Below are 20,512 nucleotides of genomic sequence, written 5' to 3' on the forward strand. Positions count from 1 at the left end.
CACACTTATTGATAAGTCAATTCTAAACCACGATATAATCACACATCTGTAATCACTGTGTGATAGCAATCTTCGTCCAGTAATCTTACCATGTACTCATTGTGCATACATCTTGTGTTAATCTAGCACACATCGTATGCATAACTCACATTCCTGTCACTCTACAAATATGGACATACTACAATCTTAGTTCACATATTGAAAATATCACAAGATATATTACATTGTTCTTGAAATATGGGGTATACGGTGCAATTTCATGTACTTTCCAAATAATTTTTTTCTCTTTCTTGACCTTTTCCCTAATGCCTCACTTTTTGGTCTTCAGTCGAGTTTCCGCCTCTGTGAGGAAGACTTTGAGGGAGACATGCTCGAGTCTACAAAATAGTCACTACTCTCCAGTATACGTTAAGATATATAATCATGTTGCTTCTGTAATGGTCGTTTTGAGTATGACCGAGTTGGGTGTCCATCTGGGTGCCTTCGATAGACCAATTCAGTGTGGTAGCTATATCCCAACATATCACACTCTGTTAAAGCACTAGCAGTCAATACGCTTTCCTCAAATATATGAGGAGACAGTCCGTCAATGAACAAAAGCGTAAAGCAATGCAAATATGATAAGCCGTTCAAAATATCGAATTCTCTAATATGTCAGGTCTGGACTAAGGGATTATCCAACTAATTTTTTTTTTTTTTTTGCAATTACATTTACATAACCAACCAATCCAGTGGTAATCTGGTGATCGAGAAAAATGCAACAAGAAGGCATTCGAACCATTTCATCAATGCAATCAATCTTCTCTGATGCCTGATTACATTGAATTCTTATACTGACTAAAGCTACAATTTCACCTCATAAAATATGACATTAATATATAATACTTTATATACCTGTATGCGTCGTAGGTGTCTCACTTGCAGAAGTAGAAGTCGTACCACTTGTTGATGATGGTGTTGAGACTGGTGTTGTTGTCGTTGTCGTAGTTGACGAGGTAGTGGTTGTTGACGTTACTGTTACAGATGACGTCGTAGTGGTACCTTGCATTAAAATATGAAACAAACGAAATGAAATAACGGTATCATCTAAATGGTCCGAAAAATAAAATGTATCGAGCCAAAACATCTTTAAAATTCGAAATAACTATGATGCATGCAAATATTCACAGGTCATTGATGATACCGATATTTTGGTGTGCCAGAGGTTTTTGTAATGAATAATCTGTTCATTAAATAGTGTTATGTCATTAAACGTAAAAGCAAAATTAATATCATCAGTCATTAAAATCTTTCTCGTTCTATACCGGTGAAACGTTCTAAAGGTATGATGTACAGTTGGCGTAATAACCAAGAAGTGTTAAAAGTTACACATCATATGTGTTCTATAAGTGGATATCGGTAGTGAGAGATTCCTTCAGATATGGGTTTTTACCTGTATTGAAAGTTGCGTATTTGGCTTTAAGGTGTTTTGCCAATGAGGTGAATTTCATGATTCAAGGTTTTTATATCTCTCTCCAGGAACGGGGTACTTTTTAGCATATTTCAAATAGGCGAATTTCATTTTTACGTAATTTCGTTTAATTCAAAGGGTTGTTAGACCTCTCAACATTTGATGTGACTGATATTGTTATGTTTAGGCGTTTAAAATTATTTGACAAATGAACAGTCAGTGTATATGAATAAATGCACGTACGCAATGTACAATTAATTATGGTTGTGTTTTTATTCTGACAATATCTATTACCTTTTCTGTATCTGCCTTCTTATTTTGTCATACAATACAATAGTTTCATAATTCATTTTTATGCTTTTAATAAAAAGCCATTTGAAACGGTATACAAACCTGGCGAATAGCAAACACCGATGTATCGAAAATTCAGCCGTCTATATCCGTAAGCTCTCGCCTCTAGCTGAATCTCCAGAGAATTTCCCTTTGTACTATTCAATTGTATGACGACCACCGTATCATGGTAAAGTGACATCTGTCAACGTAATTAGAATGGCTGATAGTTTTTGTTAGCTTATCAAATGTTGATTTATTGTATGTATTTACATTTTTGGTAAACAAGATAAGGAAAATTATATACAGTATTTACATTTTGACAGTTTATTATCGTTATTATTGCTTTATTACATCTATTTTATCAAAATAAAATCTTAATTTGGCCGGAAAATTTGTCAGATATTATGTTGACCTTAATGTGACAAAGCTGCATGTAAGGAGATGGCATGTCTGATACAACGCTGTATGTTGGGAGATATCATGTCAGTGACAAAGCTGCATGTAAGGAGATGACATGTCTGTGACAAAGCTGTATGTTCGGAGATACCATGTCTGTGACAAAGCTGTATGTTGGGAGATATCATGTAAGTGACAAAGCTGCATGTAAGGAGATGGCATGTCTGATACAAAGCTGTATGTTGGTTGACATTATGTCAGTGGCTAATCTGCAAGTAAGGAGATGGAATGTCTGTGACAAGGCTCTATGTTCGGAGATATCATGCAGTAAAAAAGCTGTCAGTTACGCGCTGGCTAGTCAGTGACAACGAGGCATGCAAGGCGATGGTATGTCAGAGACTATGCAGTATGTTGGGAGATGGCATGTCTGATACAAAGCTGTATGTTGGGAGATATTATGTCAGTGGCTAATCTGCAAGTAAGGAGATGGCATGTCCGTGACAAGGCTGTATGTTGGGAAATATCATGTCAGTGACAAAGCTGCATATAATAAAATGGTAGATAGTTACAAATCTGCATATAAGGAGATGACACGTCCTCGACAAAGATGGCATGTCTGAGACAAGGCAGTATGTTTGGAGATGGAATGTCAGTGACAAAGCTGTATGTTAGGAGGATTTGGCCAGTCGGTGACAAAGCTGTATATAAGGAGATGGTAATCACTGACAAAGATGCATATAATGAGAGGGTAGGAAGTGACAAAGCTGCATGTAAGGAGATGGCATGTCTCTGACAAAGCTGTATGTTCGGAGATATAAAGTAGCAATACTGTAAGCTACCAGCTGGTCAGTCAGTGACAAACCTGCATGTAAGGTGATGACCTGTCTGTGACAAAGCTGTATGTTTGGAGATGGAATATCAGTGACAAAGCTGCATGTAATGAGATGGTAGTAAGTGACAAAGCTGCATGTAAGGAGATGGCATGTCTGTGACAAAGCTGTATGTTCGGAGATATCATGCAGTAACAAAGCTGTAAGTTACCAGCTGGTCAGTCAGTGACAAACCTGCATGTAAGGAGATGGCCTATCTGTGACAAAACTGTATGTTGGGAGATGGAATGTCAGTGACAATGCTGTATGTTAGGAAATGGCATGTCAGTGACAACGAGGCATTTTATGGGGATGGTAGTCTGTGACAAAGCTGCATGTAAGGCAATGGCAGGTCTGTGACAAAGCTGCAAGTAAGGGGATGGCAGGTCTGTGAAAAAAACTGCATGTAAGGAGATATCTTGGCAGTGACACAGTGGTATTCACGGAGATGGTATGTCAGTGACGAAGCTGCATGTTAAGAGATGGCCTGCCATTGACGATGGCAAAATGACAAATTGTCTATGACAAAGTTGAAGGTTTGCAGATATGTACATGACAAAGCTGCATGTGAGGGAGATGGTATGATAATGAAAAAGCTGCATTTAAGGTGAGAAAATGTCAGTAACAATGCTGTACGTTAGGAGATGGCGTATCAGTGACAAAGCTGCAAGTAAGGGGGATAACGTGTCGGTGATAAAGGTGCGTGTAACGGAGATATGTTGGTAGTGACAATGCTGCATCGATGAGATGGTATGTCAGTGACAAGGCTGCATGTTAGGAGATGGGCTGACACTGACAAAGTTGAATTGATGGAGGTGGCCTGTTAGACGCAAATCTGCAAGTAAGGAGATGGCCTTTTAGTCGCAAAACTGCTTATTAGGAGACAGCTTGTTAGTGACAAAGCTTCATGTAAGGAGATGACATGTCTGTGACAAAGCTGTATGTTAGGAGATGACTGGTTAGAGACAAAATTGCATTTGAAGAGATGGCCTGTCAGACCTAGACAGAGTAAGCCAGTGCTGTTTGTATTCTGCGTTTGATTGGGCTTAGAATTTAGTTGAAAAATAAACTTACTTGGAAAGGTTGCATATTAACTCTGTTACCGTCCCGATCCAGTACATATACTCTGATACTTTTTGCACCGTATATCACAGCGGAATAAGTTTTGAAAGTGGCTTCGCCATTGATGTTTATTAAATGATAGAAGACAGGTGGTGGCTCAGCGTATACTGTTTGATTGAGATCGTATACTGTGCCATCATTTACTGTTTGAACGACATCTGTTGAATTCGAATTCATCATCATGTCCTGGCACTCTGCAAGAATGTAAAAGGAACATTTGAATTGTTTACCTTGTATATCACCGTACCCCATTCTGAAGGAACGCCTTCGTTATCTCGTAATGAGAGCGTTCTTCTCCACGAAAGGCGAACGGCGGTATAAATACATGGTTGCGACCTATATTGAAGCATATTTCAAAAATCAAAGAAGAAATATCAAAACCTATCAAAACAAAGTCGTTTAGTTTCACCTTCAGATATATTGATGACGTCTTGTCTTTAATTAACAAGAAATGTATTGACTACGTCCATCGTATATATCCATCAGAACTGGAAATCAGCTGCTAATCTCGAGCTTTAAATACAACGAAATCAGCATAAACAACTTTACATCACGTTGTATGACTAACGTCTCCACCCTATGGTATTTATATGCCATAGTTTATTCGATATGCAAGTGCCTGTTCCCATTATCACGATTTTCATGCAAGAAGTCGTCAACTGACTGACGCAAGGGTCTAAATGATGCTGGTTAATGAAACTTATGGGGAAGTTTTATGGTTGCCATAGTGATCTCACTGAGAAATATTCTATTTCTTTGTGCGACATGAAGCTCGACGTATTTCATGCTCTTTAGTTTGCCAGTTGGTTCCGTTGTTGTATACCTTGTTCTCATTCGCGACTGTGACATAACTTACTTGGATTGACCAAGGTTTACATGGAGGGCGCCGTCGATGAAGTAAAAAAAACGCTTACTCTGCTTGAACATCTGGTCCTATTCTCCTTGTACTTTTCCGGGCGTCTCCGTGTAAATATCTCTTTAGTTCATATTTTGCTATAGTTTTATGAAACTTGAGTTTGAATTATGATTAAGTTGCCTTGCTGGTATTGTTTTGATGTTTTGTTGAAAACACAATGTAAGAAGGCATAAAAGACATTGAGAATGGCATTTTTCTCAGGTTGAGTAGATTGAAATACTAATCTCCAATGTTCATCGTCATTTAAAAATGTTGTGAAACAGTTCATAGAAAGAATCATAAAAGACAGAAAAGCTGCGATTGTGCTCATCAATATAGCACTGATCATCTGCTGAACCTATTACCTTGAATTTCTTCGACAGAAATATCAATATCTAAAGGTACTGTTTTTATCAATGGTAGTGACCTTAAGGTACTGTCATATTTCGCATTTACGTAGTTCAATAGTTCTACACACCGTTGTATTTAAAGGGAACATTTAACTGGATATAATGGCCACATAGAAAACTTGTTATCTTAACAATATTTGCTACATGACTATACTGTTTCATAATCCTTAAAGACACAATGAATTTAAATTTTCAATGTTTTGAAAAGAATTACTTTTTCAGGAATGTTGGTCTTGGGCCTTTTGAATTAAAAGGAAAAGAAGAGTCATTAAATCGTGACGCATCACATGGTATTTGATAAGCCGAACAACGTTGTGCGAATGATGCATTTCTCTATTAATGTTCAATCCAGAAACGTTATTCGGGATTTTCTCCTATCAATATACTTACACGAGTACAAAACTTTGAATACCTGTGGTTGTTGTAGGTGATAGAGTTGAAGCTGTAAATGTTGAGCTACTTGTTGACGGACTAGTTCCTGTTGAGGTTGTTGATGTTGAGACTGGTGTAGTTGTAGTGGTTGTTGATGTTGTTTCTGATGATATCGTTGTCGCTGGTGACGTCGCTGTGGTAGCTTCAATTGAAACATGAAAATTGCTTATCAATTTTCTTGCACAGAACATAAAGGGAATAAGATGACATACAACTGAAGATTTATTCATTTTGATTTGATTTACGACTTTTAAAGGATAATGGATAATAATATCGACATTTAATAGGTTGTTTCAATGTAAATATTTCCGAGCTAATATTTAAAATAATTCGCTTAGAGAGATGATTAGACAACGTCGAGAAATTTAAAATGACCAAAATGAATGTGAAACGTGGATGAATAAATACACTTTATGTGTTTTGCATCCAAGGGCCAAAAGCTGAAGCTTTAAGCTGATATTAAGCACCCTTAGTTGCTCGGAGGCAAGCGTGCGAGGGGTATTGCTGTGGGAGGAAAGGGGGGTACCCGAGGAAATTCCATGTGGTCGAGAAGTTGAGCCTATACATGTTCACGTCCGTTCCTGGGTTCGACCCTTGCGGACGCCTATGTAAAAGGTGAGCGTGTTACCGCTATACCATCCGACCACCCTACGTGAGGCAGATGTTAAACTTACCATTGATTAAAACTGCACCCGTAGATATGGTTCCCTCCATTCAATTTTACTACTCAAACTCAATATTTTGTTTATGTAGTGTATTTCAAACATGCATGATTCGGTAGATTATTTTTCGTTAACATGTGTCAAACACTGGGGCTGACGGATGTACCTGAATCGCAGCATACTTACTTTGAATTTATACTAAAGGCGTTCGTAATGTCTAATGTAAACATAGATATCCGGCGTTTTTTACCCCGTATCATGAATACCTTCGTTACCCTGACATATTGAATACTGTTATAATATTGTGAACCATACTAGGTTTTATTTCAAAAAAAAAACACGTCCAAATCAAAGAAATACACTGCGGACGAACTCGTGGAGATGTCTTCACTGACATGTTTTTTACACAACGACGTTTATCGTACATAACAGCCAGAATTTGAAACCATTCTTCGATATTGGTCATCTACGTCGATCTTTCCTTTGTATGACACTAACATGGACAACTTTCATCCAGATCGTACGATAGGTACGATAATTATAATTTTCGTATTATGAATGTTTATTTCGAAATAGCGACATTCTTCGTTCCCTATTATACGCTGTTTTTTTTTTTTTTTTTTTGGGCTTCCTCCCAGTATCACGCTTTACATTTTAGATGTCTATAACTAACAGATAAACTCAAAATAGAATGTTCTTATTTTCGTCATTAATGAAATATGATACCTGTAACTGAGCGTGATCCTGGTATCTCAGTCGAGGTCTAAGAACCTGTACCATAATCCCATCCGAGTAATAAGCCTATGTTAAGATGTAACAGGCTTTTAGCAAGAAATTGAGATACCCTGACCTCGCTTAGTTGCAGGTGATAGATTTTTTTCTCGCATCTACTACATTGCAAATTATTCAATGTTTCATTAGCTTGACGTATCCCGTGTGACCCTGAATATACCCACACAGTCACTTCACTGTTCAACAACGTTTGGACGGTGCCGCGTAAACAATGAAGGCCGCACTCACAGAAAAAAAAAATTCAGGGTCGCATTTTCTATTCCATTTGAATATCATTATTTTAATAGAATATCGGATGAATACACCGATGTGTTAAATATTGCAAAGTCACAAACGTTGAATATTTCGTCTCTATCAAAATGAAATTGGGTCATTTTCAACTTAATCTAAATGAAATAACATATTGCCCGATTGACTATGAAACCATCATTGTCTATAAACATACCACATATAATTAGTACTAATTTCTATATTCCATTTAAGTGCACAACCTACATACCTGGGGTCGTTACTGTAGATATCAGACTTGTTCCTGTTGGTGTTGAAATTGTGGTTGTAGATGTAGGACGAGAAGATGTAGGAGTCGGACCGGTGGTACTAGAAGAGGGACTACTAGTGGTAGTTGGAGGACTAGCAGTTGTGGTAATTGACGTTGAGGTTGTTGCTGTAATAAAAACAACAATTATTTATGTTTGAGTTAAGTAGGCACAACTAGTAGATATATAATACAATGTTATATCAATAAAGTATTAACTTAATGTTTACACATTTTTACTTAAGTTATCCAATGTAAACAGCAGTATTCTACAGAATATAACAAGCACGATGAAATAAAACATGTCCTATACTTCCAGGAATCGTTGATGGGGCCAAGAGTCTAAATTTTGTAGCCTCGTAGGCGAACGTAGAAAACCAAATCTGACCGGCATAAAAAACAAACAAAAAAGGTGAGCTGCATGTATTCAATAGTTCAGAAAATTTTGTATGTTTTAATATCAAATTATTTAAAGAGAAGCCATATGTATGTTTTGATTGCTGCTTCTATTCGAATGTATTAAAACGTGGCATGCAAGCTGCAATAAAACTGAAGATCAAAGTCCACTACCTGATTTTTGTAACGATATCCCCATTCATGCATTTCAAATTTACATATATTAAATATATGAGTCTGGAAAATTACCAAAAGTTATTTCTGAATTTACGTTGAAGAAAAACGGGATTTAACTGTTACCACTTAACAAAGAATTGGTTGCCTGATTTGGTAACATAGGATAACGCTCCTATAAAAGAAAACATTACATTTCATTTCGTATTGGTATGTTACTGTTAAATCCGACAATGTCGTTTGGGCACTGTTTGAGTAGTACGAATATCATTATTGAATCAAAATAACGAAAACTTGAGTCATTTTGTGACATAGTTTAGATAAAAATTGAGTTGTAATTGTATCTAGATGTATGTAACCAAAATTAGACAGTAAATAAACGATTTACTGGTATGTCAAAGAGAAAAAAGCAAAACTGATCACCTCCAGTAGTAAATATGACTCGGAGATAATTTTATTGTACCACCGATATAAATGTAAATTCGATAATTCAAGAACAAGCTATCCTGCGTTTGATAATATCATTTGGAAAACCCCTTTTATTGCCAAACGAAAATGATAATCAATACGATTGATAACTATAACTTAACATCATAACAAGGTGTTTCGGGTTTCGTTTAATTACATTTCGCTCTATTGATTGTTGTACTAAAGAACTCATAATTAATATAAAAAAGTACACACCTGGAGAGTAGCAAACTGTTATATTTCGAAAGGCCTGCGTCACCGGCTTATATGGCCTCGGGTGGAGTTCTGACTCCAACGAATATCCTTTTGTACTGTTCAATAGCACGATGACCTCCTTATCACTGTCAAGTGTCATCTGTCAACAGAGATCAACCATTAGAATACCTTTTAGACATGTTGATTCAAACAACAGCTCTCAATTTTTAATAACAGCATAATTTGTCAAAGACTCTTGGTTTTTTCAAATGTAATCAGTGATCTTCAGTAAATACTACCATGATGTCTGATAGCACATCTCCACAGAAAATATGAAGATTTTTACTTCTTGAAATGGGCCCCATTTAACTTAGTGAAAGAAAAAAAATATGCTCTTGTATAATCTAATATTCATGTTGTTCTTAACTTCACGCAAAACACACACTTGAGAATTGCATTACACACAAACATGCGTATGTGTAGTTTTAAAGGTACCTGGCCACATTTTAGTTATACAGTTTTAAAATGAATCACAGATTACCACTAAAATTCCACAGTCTAAAATACTATACTTAACTTGATTTGAAATGAGTCAAAAGAAAGTTTATCTTGTCGACGATTATATTCTTATATAATTCGAGCTAAAAATGTAGTCAGCCTCAAAATCAGCCGAATATATAAATGACATTAGTATGAATGCCTCATAGCTTTTGGAACGCATTTCCAAATCAAATTAACTTACGGAAAAAGGGTTCTGTCCATTCACTCTGACACCATTTCGATCTAGCACATATACATTAATGTAGTTGACACCAAATAATAGTGCTGAATATGATAGAAAGGTGACTTCGCTCTCAATGTTTGTTAGGCTATAATAAATAGTTGGTTCTACACCATGAACCAATGCTTTTAAATCGTGTATGACGCCATCTTTCGTCTTTTGAATAACGGCCGTTGAACTTGAATCCATCGTCATTTCCTGGCATTCTGTAAGAAAAGTTTGTAGACTACATGGATTGTACAAAAGGCACACAATAGAAATTGAGAAAAAGATACAGCACAAATTATGAATGTAGCACAAAATGTGGCAGAATAGAACATACACAAGTGCTTCGTGTTAGCATTCGAATTCAATGAATGATTAAATGTGTGTATTTGTAAAACGTAAGACCAATTTGTGAATTCATCATTCCGAGAACACCACATGCACGATTATGTACGTTAGTTAATTTGGTTACATGTAACTAATACTTTGACAGACGGATATAGCTGAATCTAATATCATATACCATGAATTTATACCATTTGATATTTGCTTCTGTCAATGCCATTTCATCAATGAAAGTTGAATATTTCGTCTCTATCATAATGAAATTGAGTCATTTTCAGCTTAATCTAAATGCTTTTAGGAAATTGAAATAACATATTGCCCGATTGACTATGAAACCGTCATTGTCTATAAACATAGCACATATAATTAGTACTAATTTCTATATTCCATTTAAGTGCACAACCTACATACCTGGGGTCGTTACTGTAGATATCAGACTTGTTCCTGTTGGTGTTGAAATTGTGGTTGTAGATGTAGGACGAGAAGATGTAGGAGTCGGACCGGTGGTACTAGAAGAGGGACTACTAGTGGTAGTTGGAGGACTAGCAGTTGTGGTAATTGACGTTGAGGTTGTTGCTGTAATTAAAAACAACAATTATTTATTTTTGAGCTAGGTAGGCACAACTAGTAGATATATAATACAATGTTATATCAATAAAGTATTAACTTAATGTTTACATATTTTTACTGAAGTTATCCAATGTAAACAGCAGTATTCTACAGAATATAACAAGCACGATGAAATAAAACATGTCCTATACTTCCAGGAATCGTTGATGGGGCCAAGAGTCTAAATTTTGTAGCCTCGTAGGCGAACGTAGAAAACCAAAACTGACCAGCATAAAAGAACAAACAAACAAACAAACAAAAAAGGTGAGCTGCATTTATTCATTTGTCCAGAAGATTTCGTATGTTTTAATATCAAATTATTTAAAGAGAAGCCATATGTATGTTTTGATTGCTGCTTCTATTCGAATGTATTAAAACGTGGCATGCAAGCTGCAATAAAACTGAAGATCAAAGTCCACTACCTGATTTTTGTAACGATATCCCCATTCATGCAATTCAAATTTACATATATTAAATATATGAGTCTGGAAAATTACCAAAAGTTATTTCTGAATTTACGTTGAAGAAAAACGGGATTTAACTGTTACCACTTAACAAAGAATTGGTTGCCTGATTTGGTAACATAGGATAACGCTCCTATAAAAGAAAACATTACATTCCAGTTCGTATTGGTATGTAAGTGGCAAATTCGACAATGTCGTTTGAGCACTGTTTGAATAGTACGAATATCATTATTGAATCAAAATAACGAAAACTTGAGTCACTTTGTGACATAGTTAAGATAAAAATTGAGTTGTAATTGTATCTAGATGTATGTAACCAACATTAGACAATTTGAAGACTTACTGCATCCTATTTCGTCCTCAGCATCGCCGCAGTCATCGTGATTATCACACAACACATATGGTGGTATGCACTTCATTGTTGTCGTGCATTGATAAAGGTGGGGATCAGTGCAAACTATACGAAAATACATCAGTAAACAGTAAAAATGAAGACGATATATCACTTACGCCATTGTAACTAATCATGAATGCTTATTGGAACAAAACAACCAAGTGCCAGTACCCAATGGTTCTCACTGTTACACGCAAATACTAAATATATAAAAAAAAAAAAAAAAAAAAAAAAAAAAAACATTTTTTTACGAATAAATTTGGGCATTGGTTACCAAACGTTGACTACTGCCATCAGTTTGCTGATGTCATACTTTCTTTTTCCGAGATATATTTCATGAAAGGAATCATTATCGAATCACTTCTGATACGGAAGGTAGGTAGATAACGTGTTGTCGTAGCAATGGTTGAGATGGAGGGTACAAAGCAGAGATTCAAAAAGACTTCATGCACATTTTAACAATATTGAAAGATAATTTCGACATATTTATTCAGGAATGATTCTCTTTCCTAATCAATTCATACAATTATTTGAAGAGGATATGTTAGTGTTCATATTAAACAATTTATGGGCAACGGGAAATAACCTGATTTTGCAAAGTTTGCTAAATAATTGTGTAATTATTCACACGGAATAGGACTTTTTTATAGAATATCATTTGATGATAGTTATGGTATGTTTAACAAAATATAACACAATATTTACCTATCATACAGGTTCTACCATAACGTAAGCCTTCTATCTGAGATTATGAGGTAATGTCATAGAAAGTAAGACAATAAATATTACCTGTACAGTTGGCTTCGTCTGATCTATCATCACAATCATATTCGTCATCACAGCGAAAAGTCAGAGGGAAGCAGTTTCCATCCGGACATTGGAAGCTGTTCGTTAGATCCTTGCAGTTATCTTTGATAAATGTAAAGAAAGAAAGGTATTTTAGTATAATCGTTTTGCTTAATGCAATATATCGATTAAGGATATAATTCTGTGATGATATTTCGAATTTGAATTAAAAGTTGACCCAGTTTAAAAACTCTTCCTGTTTAATTAGATATGCACTATATTATGGAACATCATATTAGTGATTTACAAAATGACTGACGGTTCAGGGATATTTCATTCTTCATATACTTCCAATGTGCATGGCTCATAGAATAGCGGCGCAATAAAAACGCGCTCTCCTTTCACCAAACGCCTGAGGTTCGATGTGGAGTTAGCTGTCCAACTACGTGCCACGGACCTTGTTAAAGATTATAACTTCGACACAATTAAGTGAAAAAACAGTGTAGAGTAAAAAAATATAACCTATCAATAACTAGGAATCTAGCGTGCTACGTAATAGATGGTGTCCAGGTTGAAACTTTCGTTCCGTTTAGAACCTGTGTGTGATCAGATATATCAATCTAGACATGATGTACTAAGGACAGGTTATTGTATAGTAGTAACTATCATCTGAAATAAAATCGAGTAGTTTTACATATAACTTTGTTAATTATTTTCATTTCTGAAAGCTTCATTGTTTACCTGTGTGATCCATCAAAGAATTATGAAAAAAACCTTTCCTCAAATGAAAACTATGGGTCTCATTAGAACTTCCAATCTATCAAAACTGAAATCGGAACGAAGGTGAATCGCTCTCACAGTTTAGGTTTGAAAATGGATTTTGCTGTGGATGTACGCGATACATTTCGTTAGGCTTAATACGTGAAGAACACATTACATCACTTTCAATTAATCTATTTTAAATTCAAAATAATCTTGTTCTGTCTACGTTACTTTAATATATGTGTACATAAATGCTCATTGATCAAATAAAAAAGCGTCAAAACATATTTTGCCTTCGAAAAGTAATTGAACAGAATGAGTTTATTTTTCCTAAATTTTGACAGATTATAGTTTTTAGAAAAGAATGTATTTTTAGAATTCACTTACATGTGCAATTCATTTCATCTGTGGAATCAATACAATCTTGATAGCCATCGCATTCCTCATTTCCATTTATGCAATCGCCATTGTCACACTGGAATTGTCCTGGACTGCATGCTGATCAAATAATGACGTTGATTTGTTTGAGTGTGCACAATATAGGCTAACGCACACTTGATTTCACAATTATAAAACTGAGAAATAACAGGACTTTCCCTGAATTTATGATAGGTCAGAAAAAAAGGATTTTTTGAGAGTTAGGAAAATTAAGAGGCGGAGATGTTCCTCTCCCATCTTCAAGTACGTGATTGATTATCTTTCTCGCGACCCTTTTCCCCTTATCATATCAAACAGATGTAGCAACACGTCCGCTCTATGTAAACCATGCTTCCACGTTTGTATTATTCAAAAGGTTATCATAATGCAACAATAGAAAGATAGATACAATACATGGATAAAATGTTAGTTATTTGACGTTGTTCTACATTTATTTAACAGTAGACGGTAACATAACCACGACATACCTTTCACCGATTTTTCATTCTCATATAAAACCCGATATGTCAAGAAAAAATGCTTTCGCAAGCCCCAAACTAGTAATTTATTTCGCATGATACTGGTAGCACTTTGAAGTCGGCGACTGCTCCCCAACATCCCAAGAACGTGACACAGCCTCAAAAACGGCACTCGCACTCAATGCATTTATTTAACTAGCATATATGAGACCATCATTTAATAACTTAATATTTTTAATAGATAATTTGGTGCAGAATTTGGAACAAATATCAACTCGAACCGATATTGCTGCTGTCCTGCATGGACGTACTAAAATTAAGATGAAGATAATTTGAAGAAAAAGCGTTTCATCATTAATCAAACCATGTGGTTAGGAGCAAATATACATTATGGATGATGTTTATGAAGCAAAAGATACTAAGTCTACCAGAGCACATAATCTTATAGTATGATTACATATTCATAACGCAGTCTCTATCATTTTACCAGAGGTTTAATTCTTTCATTGACCATGGAAATTGATATAGTTGTACAAAATGATGTAACCTTGCTTTGATTGCAATATAATAGACCTGTAGAGATGACACAATGCTAAATTAGTTTACAAAATACATTTTCTGCTTTTTTCAGCAGCGTAAAACAGGTGAATACTATCTACCTAGTTTATGTACTTAGTACACTGGAACAAAATGTCAAATTCAGCTCATACCGTCGTTATAAAATTTGTATATTCGATTTATATTAGAATATCATAATAAACATAACGTTAAGCTCAACTTTATCCTATTTACAGTGTTGTCCAGTTCATAGGCGTGAAACTTACTGCAGTTTCCTTCATCAGATCCATCATCACAGTCGTGGAAAGTGTCACATTTATACATGTCTGAAATGCATTTTCCGTTAGAACATGTGAATTCATCTGTCGTGCAGTTAGGTTTGCAGCTGTCGCCGACGCATTTAAATGATCCGGAAACGCAGGTACTGTCAACAAACCGACATGTTTTAAAAACTTGAATCCTGTCGATATACCAAAGTGTTTTCAACCCATTTCCTACCGTATTGGTAAATAATAAAGATCAATTCGCTGTGTAAATATTCTTATTAGGAGCGAGACGTGAAATATTTGAGATATGAAAAGCTTACCAAGTCATACAGTCAGTTACTATTACGGATCCTGCTTCAAATTCCACACCTTTATGATGGCACGGACATTCATCAGCAGGCATGCATCCATCGACTTAAAAAGATAGTAATTAATAATGAGTAGACAGCATTCAAACATATAATATATTAAATCAAATCATAATCTATAATTATACGGACATCTACCGGAATATAAAGTGATACAATAAACGATTTACTGGTATGTCAAGGAGAAAAAAGCAAAACTGATCACCTCCAGTAGTAAATATGACTCACAATTAATTTTATTGTACCACCTATATAAATGTAAATTCAAAAACCTAACACAAAAAATAGTAGAACCAGTGTTCATTAACTTCTAATTAAGAAAAAATGAGGATTTGATATATTGCGATATGGGTGGATAGGAATCCAGAGCGATTTGTCTTATTCTAGCTTTACACTGAACACACATGTAGACGCAATGACCACGCATTTTATTACGTAATTGCTATATCGGGGACTTGTCATAAGGATTAATCAGCTTTTGCACTTTTCTCAGACACCAAAATAAATGGATTTGGACAGAGGTAGATCATCCTTTTAAAACGAACGGAATCGTCAAATCACCGAAACATGATTACACTTACCACTTTCCACATATCCCTCTGGACAGCTGCAACCTTCCACACATTGCGTATCGTTGCAGTATGGCTCCGGCTCGTTGCCAATATTTACACATGTTTGTGGGCATGGCGATCGACAAGGTGTATACCGTCTGCCTCCTTCACACATAATTGCTTTAAAGGGATAAAAATGCATCTTTTCATTCGGTTGTCATTAGCGTTTACTGACGTTTGGTTCACATGTGAACTGATGTAAAATTACAACCATCAAAACAGAACAAGAGAATCAATTTTACGATGTAATGGTAAAACTATAAACTTAATCTGTTCCAGGCTTAATGTCACAAATTGTACATGCACGTCCGGCTAGAATGCACCCAGACATTATGATACCGGTAACATGGTATTGAGGGGGTATACTTTTTCACAGTCTGTCTTTGCGTCCGTCCCTAGGTCTCGGATAATTTGTCAGTGTTCTTGCGGCTTCATTCCTTGAGGATTTCTCATCAAACTTTACAGGCTTAATAAGTATTACAATATCTTGGAAAATTTTGATTTTGAGGTATGGTGTGACAAAGCCAAATGTAGTTTTACCGTTTTTCATATAGATATATATATATATACAGTCAAAATTATTGTCAGCCAGTGCTTAATCAGCTCCATTCGCTAAGGAATTCTCATCAAACTTCACACACATGTAAGCCATCATGCTAGCTTCATTCCAGGATTGTTGCATCACGTCACTGTTTTTAGATAATCATTGTAAGCGATCTATCGTCTTCATTTGTTGTTGAGTTCTTATCAGTCTACACACACGTAATAGACACTAGGACTAGAATGTCTTGAACAAGTGCAAGTTTCATGATTTTATTTTTTCTCAAGGTCAATGTCACTGTAATCATTTGTAAAAAAATCTTTATCTGCGAACTAGCGGCTACATTTCTGGTGGAGTTTTTAAATAAGAAATCGTATACATGACCAAATACTTTTATTACACATTTACGATGAAAATGTTATATCATATTGCTATATCTATAAATAACACTGCGCAATTGAAATTGGTATCAAAGTAATTGCATACTACCAAAATAACATCAAACAACTAGACTTTCAATTATTACATTGAAATGACAGTCCTAGTTACCAGTCATACTTACGACAGAAATGTGGTGTTCTCCATTTAACATGTATACCCAACGCGTTACATGCCTCGGCGAAATTGGCGACCGCTGTACACAGACACTCACAATCACCGCCTTTATTGCAACTGTGGACATATATTGTGACTTATTACGATAGTATGAGTTTTTTCGAGGTATAGTATGCTTTATATGTGAATATATTGGTTTGATTATTTTACGTTATATGGTTTTGTTCGATGATCTTGTTATTTTGAATTAGAGGTTGATTTTTCGTACGCGGTCTTCCGAAAGTCGTGGTTAATGATGTATGAATCTTAACCACAAGCATTTTGTTCACATAAAGGAGAAATGTAAGAGAAAGGGTAATTCAACCACCGGGTATTTAAGAAGTGTTTAGATCCATAAGTAAAGTCATAGACCAACACACTTGCGGTATTACTTGTACTACTCGTATGCAGTGAACCACTTCATGTAGGGAATAGTACACTTATTCTATTAAGTTATTGGAAATTTGATCAAGAATTTCGGTTTCAATGTGACACGAAGTCAAGTGTTAAAATAACCAAAAGTGAAGATATTCCCAGTGTAAAATCATCAACAGATGTTATTTTTAAAATGGTGTTAAGAAACAAACAAAACCATTATGGGACAGTTTTTGTTCGAAGCTGCCCCGCACTAACTTAAAGTCAGTAATTCTGCTCATTTCACCTATCAAAGACGTAGAAGCTCTTCCCACTATCAAATTGTCGAGCAATACAATTGGACGATTTATTGATATTTCGTTAAAGAATATTTCGAAAATGGTTGGAGAAGAATCCGACTGACGGATGGGTATATCTCGTCATGACTTTAAATGTTAGGATGGTTATTACGGCAACGTACTGGCAATTCATTACGGCATTTCCATAACCTTAATAAAGCGAGACATGGATACACTGATTAGAGTATGTTTTGAGTGTGTGAATCGGACAAAACATATAGGTTATTTAAAGTAATAGAAAAAGTAAAATACCTGCACGCATCTGTCAAACAATCTTGATACATTTTGTCTGTCTGTATTTTGGGCTGTTTGCGACATTCTGCAAAAAGCTCGCCTTCGATAATGACTTTGCATGACTGTTCGGCCCAGGCAGCACGGATACTTTGACTACCCTATTCAAAATAAAAGAGGAAGCTATTCCCATACCTTGTTTCTTCATTATTGAAACTTTATTTATATATTGAAGATATTTTAGCTACTTTTATATCTATTTCAATGGATCGTTCCGTATTGATGAAAATTAAATAAACAAATCCCTTCTACGGATATTGTTACATGTTTGTCAATAATAACGAATGATCAATTCAATATTCTTAACTTCACATGATTATACAACACTACATTATCGTTTTTTTATCACGCAGTTTTGTAAACGGCAAATCAATATCACTTTTAAGCCAGAATGACAATAAAGATCTGCAATAAAGTATAAGCTCTTAACCTTATGAGAACAGACCTCATTACAATACAAATTTTTGATGAGCATATCATAAGAATTGAATTCCATTGCTTTATTTCATGAGCTAGATACCATTGCTGCAAATACTAATGTATCGACATGTACACATAAATGATACATATCAAATATCAGGGCAAATATTTACAAGAGGCTTTTATACATGCATATATGCATATACGTCTACTGCAGAACACTGCAGATGTTATAGACCGTTGGTATCCTAATTACTTCCCCTTTATTAACTGAACTGTTGAATAAGTTGGAAAGAAACTCGCTGAAGCAAAACTATGTGTCCTTTGATATGATGTACTACCTGAAAACGTAATCACTTCAGTTAGTAGCTAAAACATTTACAATACTATTCCGAATCCGTCGATAAGAAAGTAAAGGAAAATATATTGATATATGATCAATGAGGCTGCAAATAGTCGGCCGGAAAAGTGATGTCAAAGTGTTGGATATACCAATCTATTCCATAGTTGTCAAGCAATATAGAAAGTTTTGGTATCCATAAAAACAATTGTCAAACATATTTTTTTTCTTCAATGTAGTATTCTGTATTTTCTCGATACCTTCCCAATGCGTCTATGTCAATCCACCGAGATTCGTCTTATCAATAAATAGGTAACATGTGTTTTCAATTATATATTACAAATGTTTTCCAGTATGTATGAAACTTATCGATGAGGTATATCCTTTTTATTGCAAAATGAATTAAGGATGGCCTTGTATCATCACCTATGTGAATGTTGACCTATATATATTTAAGACACATAGAGTCATATCGTAATTCAGATCCGGCATTCCTTCGGAAGATATATCTATGTTCGATCTTCTGTATTTTTTTTTTCTTAATAAAAGATGTGTCATATGGAATATACGATTAAACTCTTTTCAGAACTTGCTTCATTTTTTCCACATTGATGCATTCTAGCAGATTAGGACTCAAATGAATATGTACGACAAGAAATCATCACTGACCTGACAAGGTAAAGATTCTGTTGGATCAGAATGTACATCAGCACATGTTGTACTTGTTTTCCATGAGTTAGCAAACCCATATATATCCTTAACATCATTCATTCCATTCTGAGACAGCATGTCGTTACTATCAATATCGTCATAGTTTCCACAGAGACCTTCCACTCTGCCTTTCCATTTGGAGCCGAGGAAAATATAAACCCTTGTACCTTGTAGGGGGAATGAAGATATATACTTAATTATCATAAGCATAAGCAAAGAGAAAGAGTTGTTAAATCGCAGAATGGCATTTATACATCGCCGGTAAAATGCCATTTATAGTGAATTTAGGTTTCAATTTCTTGTGGTGTAATACAAACTTACACAAGTCAAAAATTCAACACTTCATGGTTTCTCTTCATTTTATAAAGATGAAATTTTGTATTCAAAATGAATCTTAGAATGTATGTAACACAAATAATCAGCAGTAACTTACCGTTATCCCACATCACGGAAATATCTTCGTCAAGGACTGTGACACGGACCCACGGGAATTCAATGGAAACATCGACACCAGATGTTTTGTAGCTAATGCCGTTAACAACTGTGTCACCAACTTTTACGGGAGAACCTCTTACCAATGATATCGTCAAACCACTTTGTAACTTTACATGTACCATTTTTGTACAAGTAACGCCACCATCTCCACATTCCACATTTTCTGAACTGATATCAAATGTCCCGTTACTCCTAGCCAAAGTGTAAGAACAGTCACCTTGGAAATTGAAATGGATGCCATCAAACGTGGTGTAATGAGGATCTCCCGATGCCCAGCACACAGCTATAATAGAAATTGTCGGCATATTAATAATATCATATAATTATGATATCAAAATCCATGTATTGAAGTTATTGCAAATGTTCAATACATATTCCCTTACCTGGACAGTCTTCCTTAGCTATGACACTCCATTGTCTGTCTTTGCAGCGGCTAAAAGATAAACCATATCG

General features: G+C 35.3%; 1 protein-coding gene across 1 annotated transcript in view; it reads right to left on the reverse strand.

The window, feature by feature from the left end:
* Positions 1-20,512, reverse strand: part of LOC132559868 (uncharacterized) — a 54,693-nt gene that overhangs the window by 13,390 nt on the left and 20,791 nt on the right. Inside the window, exons 21-39 of the mRNA XM_060224499.1 lie at positions 20,443-20,492; positions 19,998-20,342; positions 19,523-19,731; positions 18,055-18,194; positions 17,058-17,167; positions 15,919-16,074; positions 15,296-15,389; positions 14,976-15,133; positions 13,643-13,753; positions 12,497-12,616; positions 11,657-11,770; positions 10,652-10,816; positions 9,872-10,116; positions 9,151-9,289; positions 7,951-8,025; positions 5,888-6,028; positions 4,123-4,364; positions 1,844-1,982; positions 895-1,041 (exon numbers count right to left, since the gene is read on the reverse strand). Of these exons, the coding sequence (XP_060080482.1) occupies positions 895-1,041; positions 1,844-1,982; positions 4,123-4,364; positions 5,888-6,028; positions 7,951-8,025; positions 9,151-9,289; positions 9,872-10,116; positions 10,652-10,816; positions 11,657-11,770; positions 12,497-12,616; positions 13,643-13,753; positions 14,976-15,133; positions 15,296-15,389; positions 15,919-16,074; positions 17,058-17,167; positions 18,055-18,194; positions 19,523-19,731; positions 19,998-20,342; positions 20,443-20,492 (2,900 nt within the window). The remainder of the gene's footprint in view (positions 1-894; positions 1,042-1,843; positions 1,983-4,122; positions 4,365-5,887; positions 6,029-7,950; positions 8,026-9,150; positions 9,290-9,871; positions 10,117-10,651; positions 10,817-11,656; positions 11,771-12,496; positions 12,617-13,642; positions 13,754-14,975; positions 15,134-15,295; positions 15,390-15,918; positions 16,075-17,057; positions 17,168-18,054; positions 18,195-19,522; positions 19,732-19,997; positions 20,343-20,442; positions 20,493-20,512) is intronic.

The sequence above is a fragment of the Ylistrum balloti genome, unplaced genomic scaffold (assembly GCF_031769215.1).
Source record: "Ylistrum balloti isolate Yb309-2 unplaced genomic scaffold, AGI_CSIRO_Ybal_v1 Utg370988, whole genome shotgun sequence".
Lineage (NCBI taxonomy): Eukaryota > Metazoa > Mollusca > Bivalvia > Pectinida > Pectinidae > Ylistrum > Ylistrum balloti.